This window comes from Perognathus longimembris, chromosome 15 (genome assembly GCF_023159225.1).
Source record: "Perognathus longimembris pacificus isolate PPM17 chromosome 15, ASM2315922v1, whole genome shotgun sequence".
In the NCBI taxonomy this organism is placed as follows: Eukaryota; Metazoa; Chordata; class Mammalia; order Rodentia; family Heteromyidae; genus Perognathus; species Perognathus longimembris.
Genome location: NC_063175.1, coordinates 21,089,309 through 21,102,314, shown reverse-complemented (window position 1 = coordinate 21,102,314; position 13,006 = coordinate 21,089,309). Strand labels below are relative to the sequence as shown.

At 36.6% G+C, this 13,006-nt stretch overlaps 1 protein-coding gene across 3 annotated transcripts in view; it reads right to left on the bottom strand.

Annotated features, from left to right (window-relative positions):
- Positions 1-1,227: 1,227 nt before the first annotated feature.
- Positions 1,228-13,006, bottom strand: part of Impact (impact RWD domain protein) — a 29,252-nt gene continuing 17,473 nt past the window's right edge. For 2 of the 3 annotated variants that reach the window (XM_048363322.1, XM_048363323.1), the window contains 5 exons: positions 11,872-11,969; positions 9,588-9,661; positions 5,061-5,151; positions 3,575-3,709; positions 1,228-2,458 (listed from right to left, as the gene is read on the bottom strand). In XM_048363322.1, coding sequence (XP_048219279.1) covers positions 2,390-2,458; positions 3,575-3,709; positions 5,061-5,151; positions 9,588-9,661; positions 11,872-11,969 — 467 coding nt within the window. In that variant the 3' untranslated portion in view covers positions 1,228-2,389. The remainder of the gene's footprint in view (positions 2,459-3,574; positions 3,710-5,060; positions 5,152-9,587; positions 9,662-11,871; positions 11,970-13,006) is intronic. The other variant, XM_048363324.1, reaches the window with a different exon arrangement.

Below are 13,006 nucleotides of genomic sequence, written 5' to 3'. Positions count from 1 at the left end.
GTTTATCAGCCCTACAAACAGTATCTGCTTTATCCCTTCTTTCCTGGTTGTGGTTAGTCTGATACAATTCTCTACTGCTAGGCTGCTTCATGATGCATACCTCCAGAGCCTGCATCTGCTGTTGCTGTTGCCATTTCCACTTAAAAGTAGATGCTACCTGCTTTCATATATGAGGCATGGAAAATATTTTTACTAACATAATATAATATAAAATACAGCATAGGCTAGATTTGGTTATAAAAATTATTTGAAGAATTGGAAAATCCTCTATATAATAGAAATTTTAACTAACTAATGGTAGTTAGTTTTCATTAATAGTAGTTTGTAAAATAATTCAGAGATTAGAACTAGAGGATTTTGAATCTCTCCTTTTACCAGCTGACTTACTTTTAGTAAAGCAGACTAGGGTTTTTATTCAGTAAAATATAGTTAGCAATCTTGTAAATAGAAGCAAAAATTAAGTTTTTATTAAAAAGGGAAATAAGATCATAGTATAAAAAAGTGTCTTCTGTAGAGACTCAAGTAAATGTTAGATAAAACAACCAGAAAGAGACTCAAACCGGGGACCAGTGGCTCATTCCTATAATCTCAGCTATTCAGAAACCTGAGATCTGAACATCAAGGTCTGAACCCAGCCGAAGCAGATGAATTCAAGAGACTCTTGATTCTAATTAACCAGCAAAAGTCCAGAAGTGGAGGTACAGCTCAAGTGGTAGAGCATTAGTCTTCAGCCAAAAAAGCTAAGTGTGTTCAAGTCCCAGTACCAGCACCCCCCCCCCAAAAAAAGAAAGAAAGACAGAAAGAAAAACAAGTGCAAATTCGATGTAGTAGAAAAAAATTATCTCATTTTTGGAAGCATTAAATTCTTACTGTTTACATCATCTCATAGATTTAATAAGTCAAAACCATGAAATTATTCAGCTATTAATAAATGCCTCTAATTTCTTTAATTACATTAACTGTTTATTAAAAGATATACTTAGCACTTCATGGAAACTGAGGTAAGCACTTGCATACATTATCTTATGACTTGATAATACACTACAGTAAATAATGTTGAAAATTTTATGACTCAGAACCCAGACTAGTATAGAGCTGTTTACGAGATTTTTGTTCAAAATGCCAAATAAAGGTGTTGGCTCTTTTAAAGGTGAAGCACTGGAAAGAGGAGAAAAAAAAAATGTCCCTAAACTTTGTTGCTCTAGTGCAAAAAAAATGTGTCTAAGCTTTGTTGCTCTAACGCCTCTCCAAAGCTGCCTCCTAATGTCTGTTCTCTTCCTTAGGAAAGAGCTCCTACACAAATCTATGGTCAGTTGATCACTTCTAATTGTCTGACAGCCTATCTGAAAGGAAACAATGTTGTTTGAAAGCCTACAGGCAACTTGCAGGTGAAATAAATTTGCTAAGAATTAGAGGAGTTGTTTCCAATCAAAATATCTGCTCTTCCTTCTCTCCACAAAAACCATGTATTTAAAAAGGAGCACAGAGAAATAAGTACCAAATTTATTACAGTTTTTGCCTCAGACTAGTACAGTTTTGTCATCCAGTCTATAAATGCCCCATGAGCCACAGTATAGCTCCTAGCATTGTTTAAGTACCTTAATGAAGACCAGAAGAAAGATACAACCAGGTTGTTAGACCAGAATATGACATGAGCACAGTTCAGAGGTGGAAGGAGCCTACTGACATTCCATATTCTTTGTTTTGCATTACAAGAATTAAACAACAAAAAGTAAAGACCACAAAATCACTTTTTGAAATTTCACTATCACCAATTTCTGACAGAAATTGAGGCGTAACACTTAAGCTAACAAATGTTTGATAAATTACCACCTCAGCACATAACTGTGGATAGATACTTCTGGATTTTCTCTTATTACTCAATGACAAAGACTCTAAAATGAAAAATGGCACATTTTGAACTGAAATCACAGGAAGAAATTCTCCAACATCAAACTTCAGTGACCTTCTATGTCAATAAGCCATAATGAGCAGAAAAGGCAATATTCATTTAACAGTACAAGAACCTCAATGACAAGAAACCAGGCATTTATAGTCCTTTGGAGACATTTCTTCCCCACCTAACAAAGGCACTTGACATGTACTTAAGTGAAGCAGTAATTCAGGCACTGGCCTGGGCAACTGTCACTTTCCTAAAATTTGATAGGTTAATGATTAAGCACAAATTAGTTCTTCTCAAAAAGCCAAAAACACACATGAATATAGTCTAAGTTCTCTATTTTTGGCAGATGATATACTAAAGAAGAAAAGATAATGCTGGTGTCCATGATGAATTGGCTGACTTGAGCAGTCAGGATCATATATTCCTGATGACTATAGAAGATGTTTGTCATTATAGGAAAATTACCCTTTCATATAGTTTCAAGTATTAATGTTCACTCCGCTTCTTGTCTTTTTTTACTTTTTTGTTCTTGCCCAAACCCTTAGATGATTCTTCCTGAAAAAGAAAAATCAAATGTCACATCTCTCCATTACAAACAGATGGAATCATAGTCTCTACAAACTGGTGAGGGTATAATTACTTTCATAAGTATCATCTTTGTGTCATACAGGTCACTTTCACTTATAGTCTACCACAGTAAGGCAATCAAGGATAATTAAGAAAAAATATTGTAGTGTTTTATAGTTCAATAATCTCAATATTTAATATATTTTTAGTTTCTTAGGTAAAGTAGTAAAGTTTAAGTAGATGTGAACATTCAGCAAAAATAAACTCAAATTATACAAAAAGAAAACTATCAACAAGCCAAAGGAAAAAGGGATGCCTTCACATTAACAGAAATTTTAAGGATTTTACAGATGCTTAGAAAACATCTAGTTGTTAGCTGGGCACTCATGGCTCATACCTGTAATCCTAGCTACTCAGAAGGCTGAGATCTGAGGATCACAGTTCAAAGCTAGCCTGGGAAGGAAAGTCCATGAGACTCTTCTGTCCAATTAATTACCAAAAAAGCTGGAAACAGATATGTGACTCAAGAGGTAGAGTGCTAGCCTTGAGTACAAAAGCTTGGGAACACACCCAGGCCCTAAGTTCAAGACCCAGGACACACAAACAAACCAATAAAAACACCTCCCACAAAAAATAACTACAACAAAAAACCCCATCTAATCCATGGTTCAAAGCTAGCTTAGTCAGATAAATCCAAGAGATTCTGCTCTCCAATTAACCACCAAAAAGCTGGAAGTAGAGATGAGTCTCAGTGGTAGAACTAGCCTTAAGCAAAAAATCTCAGGGACAATGCAGAGGCTCTGAGTTCAAGCCTCAGTTTTGGCACACTCACACACACACACACACATACATACACACACACACACAAATGACATCTAGTCTAGTGTGACATGAGCTACAATTTTGCTGGGCCTCAGTTTGAGGGGCAAGAGAGAGAATGAGTTGTGTTAATATGAAATCTATGAATCTATGAAGTAGAGGTTCAAGAGATAAAGTGATCTGCCCAAGGCCACACGACTATCCAGTCTCATTGTTCTGACCAGGGCCTCACTCCCTACTTTCACAGACAGTGATAAGAAACTCTTTAGATCAATAGCCACTTACAGGTGAACTTGTATAGTTCTTCTCCACTAGTATATTTCTGGCACAGTTGTTGATATGTTTAAAACGATCTGGTCCTAGCAGAATTCCTCCATACCAGCGTGATACTACCACCATGACATTTTTCACATTCAAAATCTGTTATATTTAGAAGCACGATTAGACATACAGCTAGACATGTACAAACACAAGTTTTAAAGAAGAATTAAATAGCCCACATTAAAAATTGCACATAAAATTTCCCACTGACTTTAATGGCAATACCAGATGAGTAATTCCTTGAGTAACTTACTAGTAATTCAGGGGTGAAATGTTAGAATAGAAAGCCATTTGGAAAAACCAACTCTATATTCTAGTATCCTCAAACTCCAAACTTTGGGGCTATCTGGCAGAGTGAAGAGAACATGCAGGTAGTGTTTGGGGACTTCTACCACAATAGCTCAGTGTAGGGAGTTTTTATCACTGCACTAAACAACAACAACAAAATCTGGAAAGAACAGGAGCTGTACAATAGTCACTGGAGCCTACCAGTAGGATCTTCATTAGTTTGACAGTTATTAAATGCTGCCCTTAAAGTGAAACTCAACAGTGTATGGGCCTGACCCACACCTAGAGTTCCTAGTCAAGGGAAAGGCCCAGTTTAGAAAACAAAGCTCCACATATAATATAGTAACTACCTTAGGAAAAAAATAATCCATTCTTAAAATTAATGGATAATCAATGATCACCAGACAGATGAAGAAAATCCAGCAGCATGAAAGAGAAAGGACAAGATAAATAAACTAAAATGGACCAGGAAAAGTTTAATGGTGAGGACATCTGAATAAAGAAATCCTAATTAATATGTGCAGAGGAATTTTAGAAAAGATATATCAATTAACCCGGAACAAAACTCTATGAAAAATAATGATTCTTAAAAACTACATACTCAGCAAAAAAAGAATACATGGTTGCTAAAAAAATTAAAAATTCAACAATTTTGGAAGACAATCAAGGAATGTCTGGTAACATAAAGACAATGAGATGAACAAGAAAGGAAGAAGGAGAGCGAGGAGAGAGGATGGGAAGATAAGGCAGGAAGGGTGGAAGATAAGGAGACAAAGGGAGGGGAAGCAAAGGGAAGAAAGGGAATAAGAGTAAGGAGAAAGAATTGATTCTGGACCTTCCCAGAAATTCTCATATTCAACTAAAAGAACTTCCACAAAGACAGAAGAAAAAAAAAGAGTAAATTGTCAAAAACTAAAGAGAAGTTGACCCAAAGCAGAAGACAATATTCAATGTCTTTAAAACACAGAACTTATTACTAATGATTTGCTTTCTGTTTATATCCAGTGGTTAAATTTCACACAACCTTAAAATTTTTACTATTAATTAAACCAAATGCACCTTATTGTATCATGTAACTTGCTAATTCCTAAATGGAGCTCTGTTTCGTTGAGAAATTTTATGGCTCATATAGAATAAGATTTCAATTTTAACTTACACCTACCTCCATGAGATGCAGAAGACGTCCACCAGCCGCTGTTTCCCCATCATCCTCACAGTCCTGCAAAAATGTCTGCTTATCTTCACAGTATATTCTAGAAATGAGTTTAATAGGGGTTATACTTTGAAACTTCAAAATAGTACAGTGAAAGTCACCCCTCAATACTTACTGCAGTTGTTTCCCAAATCAGCACAAAATTTTTTTTAAAAATCCTTCTAAACTCTACATAAGATATATTTCATGGATGATATACTAACCAGTTCTTTTTACCATTTTTTATACCTGGGAAAGCTAGGAATAAGCTTTATGCCAGAAATGATGCTGTAATGGAAGAAGGAATCTTAAAGCTATGAGGTAATAAAGAGAAGTCACTGAAAAATATCTATTGAGAATATACTTATTGAAACGCTATTTAAAAAAATAGGTACTATGAAATGATATAAATGAAATACATGGCATAGTCCTGTCTGAAAAGTGCATATGGGCAGAAGCACATGAAAAGGAAGGACAACATGTTTCACGCCTTCCCTCTCATTTTATTCCAGCCATCAAGCATTTCTTTATTTCCTCCATTAATTAAAAGACTTATCTTTTATAAAAAGATGTATCTCGGGGCTGGGGATATGGCCTAGTGGCAAAAGTGCTTACCTCGTATACATGAGGCCCTGGGTTCGATTCCCCAGCACCACATATACAGAAAATGGCCGGAAGGGGCGCTGTGGCTCAAGCGGCAGAGTGCTAGCCTTGAGCAAGAAGAAGCCAGGGACAGTGCTCAGGCCCTGAGTCCAAGCCCCAGGACTGGCCAAAAAAAAAAAAAAAAAAGATGTATCTCCCTAAGTGTTTATCAGTATTAGAAATACTGGGATTTTTATCCATTTAAATTCGAAATAATGTAAGGAACTCTTGTAGTAGAACAAGCTTGGCAAATTAAGTCCTAGAGATAAAAAGCAATCCATGTGTGGCACCACTTACATTACCCCCTAGAGTGAGTTTGTTAGGCCCCAACAATGACATCACATGTAACTGGCATCTGTGGTAAAGATATCCTCCCAACTAAGGCCATAAAAAACTATAAACGTTTTAAGTAAGCCTAAAGCGCTATACTCATCTACATGCTTAAGTCAATTACATTAATTGTATTACAGCCTATCCATCCACCCACTATCATTTTTCTACTCTATAAATAGTAACTCATATTTACTGAGGACACTATAATTACTCACAGTTGACTTAGTTAAAGGAAAATATGTTAGTACTATTAAATGAGGGTTAATACAATAAATTTAAGGCAAATAGGGCCAGGGATTGGTTTCGATCAGATTTATAATTATGACCTAATAAAATAATTTAATGGAACAAATGCAGAAAATTTGACTGTCAGTCAGTATTGTTAAATTAAGAAAAAGTATGAGCCCATGAAAATTTCACTAACCCTTTCCTTACATGCCAGGAAGATAATGATGTAGCATCCAATGGCGCTGTGTACCTGTGGCCTGAAGAGCACCCGGTTAAGTTCAAAGCAGGAAACACAGCCCAGTATCAAGGTGTAAGCTTAAAAGGACCCTAAGCATTCAAAACATATGACTGAAAGTCTATATACCAAATAAAGTTCCTTGGCTTTACTCCCAATAGGACCCCTTGGGCCTACATTTTGTGTTTAGTCTTATCTGATACATAATTCTGACAAGCTCAGTCTCTCCACTGCCAAGCATCAATTACTAAGGAAGATGGGGGGGGGGGGGAGAAGTTGCTGCTTGAAGTCATGCTGACAAACAGATATAAAAAGCAATTTATTAGTATGGAAGAAAACAAGAAAGACAATAAAACACTCAGAAAACTTTTTTAAAACTCAAAGCTTGGGGACCTGAAATAGAATAATTGGCACATTGTTGACCTTTTCTTTTTGTTAATTTAAGGTTAACATCATATACAAGATCCATATATTAGATTTTTTAAGTGAAATAGCCAATCAGGAATAAAATGAAGAGATAAATAAAATTGAATTATCAAATCAGATCTGTCATTTAATAATTGGATGTTTTTGAAAACTTTATCTTTTTACAAGGCAGGACTGCTGAAATAATCAGAATTAAACTGATTATTTAAATTGCTGACACAAAGTAATCACTCAGTAAACATGTGGCATCAAAGAGAGATAACTATTAGTATTTTTACTGCACATTTCATCACTGACAGCTTAGCCTAATCCCTCATTTTCACATTGATGACCAGCTTCAGCAACAATGGTCAGAAGAGAACTACAAATAGTTCTTTTGGTTTATTTGGTGGTTGAAGAGAGGTTAACTTACTAAAAACTCTCCTATACAAAGTAACAGACTTGGGCTGGGAATATGGCCTAGTGGTAAGAGCACTTGACTCGTATACGGGAAGCTCTGGGTTCAATTCCCCAGCACCACATATATAGAAAACGGCCAGAAGTGGCGCTGTGGCTCAAGTGGCAGAGTGCTAGCCTTGAGCAAAAAGAAGCCAGGGACAGTGCTCAGGCCCTGAGTTCAAGGCCCAGGACTGGCAAAAAAAAACAAAAAACAAAGTGACAGACTTTTGTGAATTTGAACTTAACATAGTCTAGATTTAGTAAATAGCCTGAAATGAATTTTAATTTGCACCAAATCCTTGCACCTGTATTGTTTCATTTTAGGCCTCAATAAGGTCCTTAAATCTTATTATTTTATGTGTTTAAAAAAATTGTCTTTTCACAGGGTAAAAAAAAGAGAAATAACTACAAAAGCAATACTTGCAAAACTGTTTGGTGTAAGTGAACTGAACACGGGGGGGGGGGGGAGGGAAAGGGGGGGAGGGAGGGGGGCATGAGGGACAAGGCAACAAACAGTACAAGAAATGTATCCAATGCCCAACGTATGATACTGTAACCTCTCTGTACGTCAGTTTGATAATAAAAATTTGAGAGAAAAAAAATTGTCTTTTGTATTTTCATTTACAATCATCAAAGATTTGTATAAAAATCTTAGTACTCAACACTAAATAGGTATAAGAAAAGAAGTATTTTTAATTCTTAAATGTTCTTTGTTTTGGTTTTGTTTCTATTTTTTGGCAGTAATTAGTTTGGACTCAGGGCCTCATCCTTGTCAGGCATTCTATCACTTGAGCCATGCTCCCACGCCTTTTTTGCCTTAGCTATTCTTCAGGGTCAGCCTAGAATCCTCCTATCAGTGACAAAGGTATCTAGGACTACAAGTTGATCAGCTTGTTTCTTGTGAGATGTGATCACTAACTTCTTGCCTAGATTTGTCTTGAATAGCAATCCTTCTAATCGCTACTTTTAGAGTAGGTGGGATTACAGGCATGTGGTAACATGCACAGCACATATAAATTAAGCTTCACTGGAAAAAAACCAAAACACCTTTGGAAAAATTCGGCCTTTGTTTACCCTTTGTCCCTCCATTTGTTTGTCTAGTTTTAGTGCCAGTATTGGAGGTTGAACTCAGGACCTTATGTTCTGGCTCAGCTTTTTTGCTCACAGTATTCTTGAGCCACACTTTCACTTTTTTTTGTTGATTAATTAAAGTTAAGAGTCTCACAGATGTATCTCCCTTGGCTGACTTCTTATCTCAGTTCTCAGTCTCAGCTTCCTAAGAAGTGAGCATTACAAGGCGTGAACCAGCTGTGTTTTTTTCTTTTCATGGAGTCTTTCTTACTTTACATGGGCTGGCTTAGAACTCACAATTCTCTTGCCTCAACTTCACAAGTGGCTGGAATCATAAGCATGAACCTGGGCTGGGAATATGGCCTAGTGGTAGAGTGCTTGTCTCGTATACATGAAGCCCTTGGCACCACATATATAGAAAAAGCCACATATATAGAAAAGTGGTACAGTGGCTCAAGTGATAGAGTGCTAGCCTTGAGCAAAAAGAAGCCAGGGACAGTGCTTAGGCCCTGAGTCCAAGCCCCAGGACTGGCAAAAACAAACAAAAAAACATAAGCATGAACCCTAGCTACTCAGGAGGGAGGCCGAGATTTAAAGATTATAGTTCAAAGCAGCTCAGGCACAAAAGTCCGTAAGAGTCTTATCTCCAATTATTCACCAAAAAGCCAGATGGCTCAAATGGTAGAGTGCTAGAGTGCTAGACCTGAGCAGAAAGGCTCAATGACAGCACTCAGGCTGAGTTCAAGCCTTAGGACTGGCACATACAAGAAAAAGGAAATGCTTAAATAAGTTTGGAATGGAACCTCAAATAGATATGTAACCACTAAAACAATATTTATCAGGTGGCTATGGGAAAACACTCGTTAAATTGTAAAAACTTAGGACACAAGAGTAAAGCATTGAGAAAAATAAACAGAAAATACATTAAAAATTAGTTATATTTAATAGAAGATGCTTTATTTTCTTTCCAATTACTTTTCTATTTTAGTTTCCAAATGTTATACACACCTATTTTATTACAATTTTATTTACAAATTAGCAAATTTCCTAATCATGGATAATTTCTCAATCCCTTATAAAGCACTTATAAACTGCATATTCCAAAAATAGTGATAATCACTTACCTATAGGCATAGATGTTGTGAGTGGCACTGGCTACCTTCTTATTCTCATACAATTTGGCAAGAACCATTTTCACCTTTAAAACAGCAATAATATAAATAATATTTGCTTTTTATTTGGTCTGCAAATGAATGCTTGAAATAATATTTTAGAGGACATTGTTAAAAGTGTTGAATTACAAGAAAAATTTAGCCAGGTGTCGGTGGCTCCTGTAATCCTAGCTAGATAGAAGGGTGAGATCTGAACACTGGGTTCAACATCAGCCAAGGAGAAAAGTCTGTGAGACTTCAATCTCCAAAACCCCATCACTGGGCTGGGAATATGGCCTAGTGGCAAAGAGTGCTTGCCTCATATACATGAGGCCCTGGGTTCGATTCCCCAGCACCACATATATAGAAAATGGCCAGAAGTGGCACTGTGGCTCAAGTGGCAGAGTGTTAGCCTTGAGCAAAAAGAAGCCAGGGACAGTGCTTAGGCCCTGAGTCCAAGGCCCAGGACTAGCCAAAAAAAAAAAAAAAACCATCACTGGAAAAGGAAGTATGACTCAAGTGCTCAAGTGGTAAGAGTAGCAGACTTGAGTTTAAAAAAAAAAAAAAAAAAGCCAAACAAGAACAAGATCTGAGTTCAAGCCCCAGGAGTAGCTCACACACACAAGAAACTTTCTGGCTCTGAAAAGGCTTATTTCCAGTCTCCTTCTCATTTTAGGGGCAGAAACTGAGTACTCTCCACTGGTATAAAAATGACAAACTTGGTTTTTGGTTGTTGTATATGTGTGTGTGTGTGTGTGTGTGTGTGTGTGTGTGTGTGTGTGTGTGTGTGTCTGGTGGTGGAATTGAGGTTTCAATTTAGGAGTCTTACCCTTGTAAGCAGACACTCTACCACTTGAGCCACACCTATAGCCCCTTTTTATGTTGGTTATATCCTCAGTATGGTTTTATTTTATGTCCAGCCTTGAGCAACTACACCTGGCAAAAGATCTAACCTAAACATTAATTATCAATAGTTTTTTAGGATATAAATATGTCTGAATTTGTTTCTTATATAGAGAAAATACTCTCATATAATCTATATGACTTTAACTGAAAATAGAAAAAGGATGAAGGATGAATAGATTGAATAGATAGAATGCCTAAGAAGACCCTGGCAAGATTATGAGCTTAGATGAAGGATAAAATGGGATTCCAGAAAGAAAAGATCAGAAAGCTGCTCCATAAGTTGTGATCCTGACTATAAGTCTATTTTGAAAACAGCTTCTTCTCCAGAGGCTAGAAAAGAATAAAAATCTTATTTCAAAGAACTGCACTCCTAAAAGCCAGGGCTTTAAAAGAGTACAGAGGACTTGGGATGTAACAGCTCAGTGGTAGAGCACTTGTCTAGATTTCCTAATTTTGATGTGCAACACTGTAAATGGGGGAAGGAGCCAGCAGGGAAGTGTTTAGAGAGTAGTGGCAGAGGCTAAAGGAAAGAGATTCATTTTTTAAAAGAGTAGTAAATAAGAATTTTAAATTATTTAGCTTTATGCAGAAAATTAGAACTACTTTGTACAACATAGAGTTTAACCTAGGCTAGATCTTAGAAATGGGAAAGAAGACTAGGATTCTATTGAAAAGAGCCTGAATGAGAAAATCAGTGACCTAGAACTTTAATGAAACAGTTTCCAGTTTATATCTTTTGGTAGGAAACAGAAAGGAAAGGAATTCAGGTAGGCCCAAGTTAGCACATGCTTCTGCTATGGTCTTGTTTAGTTTCATAGAACTTAAGAACAATCCTTTTCAACTAGCTAGTATCATAATTTTCCATAATAGCATCACGGGAATGTGGACTAGTGGCAGAGTGCTTGCCTAGCATGCATGAAGCCCTGGGTTCAATTCCTTAGTGCCCTATATACAGAAAAAGCTAAAAGTGGTGCTGTGGTTCAAGTGGTACAGTGCTAGCCTTGAACAAAAGAAAAGCTCAGGGACAGTGCCCAGGCCCTGAGTTCAAGCCCCAGGACTGGTAAAAAAAAAAAAAAAAAGTTCTTTAAATTTAGTCCCAATCATGGATTGGATACATTTTTTTTTCTGGTGGTACTAGGATTTGCTCTCAGGGCCTTGCATAAATAAAATTGTGAAAGTAAGAAAAAACAAGTCTTCCATGATTCACAGTTAATTTGAGAACAGAAAAAATGAGCAAATAATTTTTACCTTATGTGAAAATTAAGTGTAAGAGTAAAAAAATGAAGGTTTGTTGCAAAGTCATTTACTTATATTGTTTTGATTAAACATCACTAAAGTGAACCAGACATACCTGTTTAGTACAAACTACTGGAGCCAAGTGTGCCTGAAAGGTACTTCTTCGGTCTGTAATAGGAACTCCATGATCAATTGGAGGTAACTCTTCTATTTCTATAAATTTAAAGAATTAATTTATTTTAAAATAGACATTCAGGTATTAAAAAACTGACAACAGGGAAGGGAACAGAGAAATAAATATAAATTATATGACAAATCTAAATGAAAATATGCATGAGTAGTTGCCTAGCAAAATTAAATTTAAAGTAAAATGCTTTTACATGTGTTTCATGTTAAGATAAAAAGAAAAGATTTAGAAATGATTTTCATCTACCAGCATTTCTCAGGGGAAAAGAGAGACTCGGCACTCAAACCTGGACTGATATAATAATTTAAGCTGATACAATACCTTATTTCTAAGTGTAAGTGGGTCCTAAGACCAAAGACTGATGGCTGCTAATATACCATAATTCATTTCTTCCATTTCATTCTGGGTGGGGAAACCTATGACTTTATACTGCATAGCTATACTATAATGTCAGGGGACCAGGGAATAGAGGGGGAGGAGTGCTGGGAATCAAATCCAGAGTACTATAATTGTTAGGAAAGCACTCTTCCACAGAGTACATCCCCAACCTAATGTTTTCTTCTAAAGAAACTGTTTATGCACCATAGGATAGAACTAAACACATCAATCATATCTGATATTCCATTTTAAAGCATGATTTCCAGTTATTCTGCCTCTTTAAGAGGTTTAAGAATCACTAATTAGGGGGCTGGGAATGTGGCCTAGTGGCAAGAGTGCTCACCTCATATACATAAAGCCCTAGGTTCGATTCCTGAGCACCACATATATAGAAAAAGCCAGAAGTGGCACTGTGGCTCAAGATGGCAGAGTGCTAGCCTTGAGCAAAACAAAGCCAGGGACAATGCGCAGGCCCTGAGTCCAAGCCCCAGGACTGGGGGGAAAAAAATCACTAGTGAGAAACTTCAGTATCCTGGTGAATGTTACCTTATTTAGGATGAAAACTTATCTAAGATGACTGTTGATGTAAGATCTTGTACCTTCTCTCATCTATCACTCATTTCCTGAGTTGATTTTGACCACTATACTAATAAGCAAATTCCAGTATACATAGGTCAATTGATAA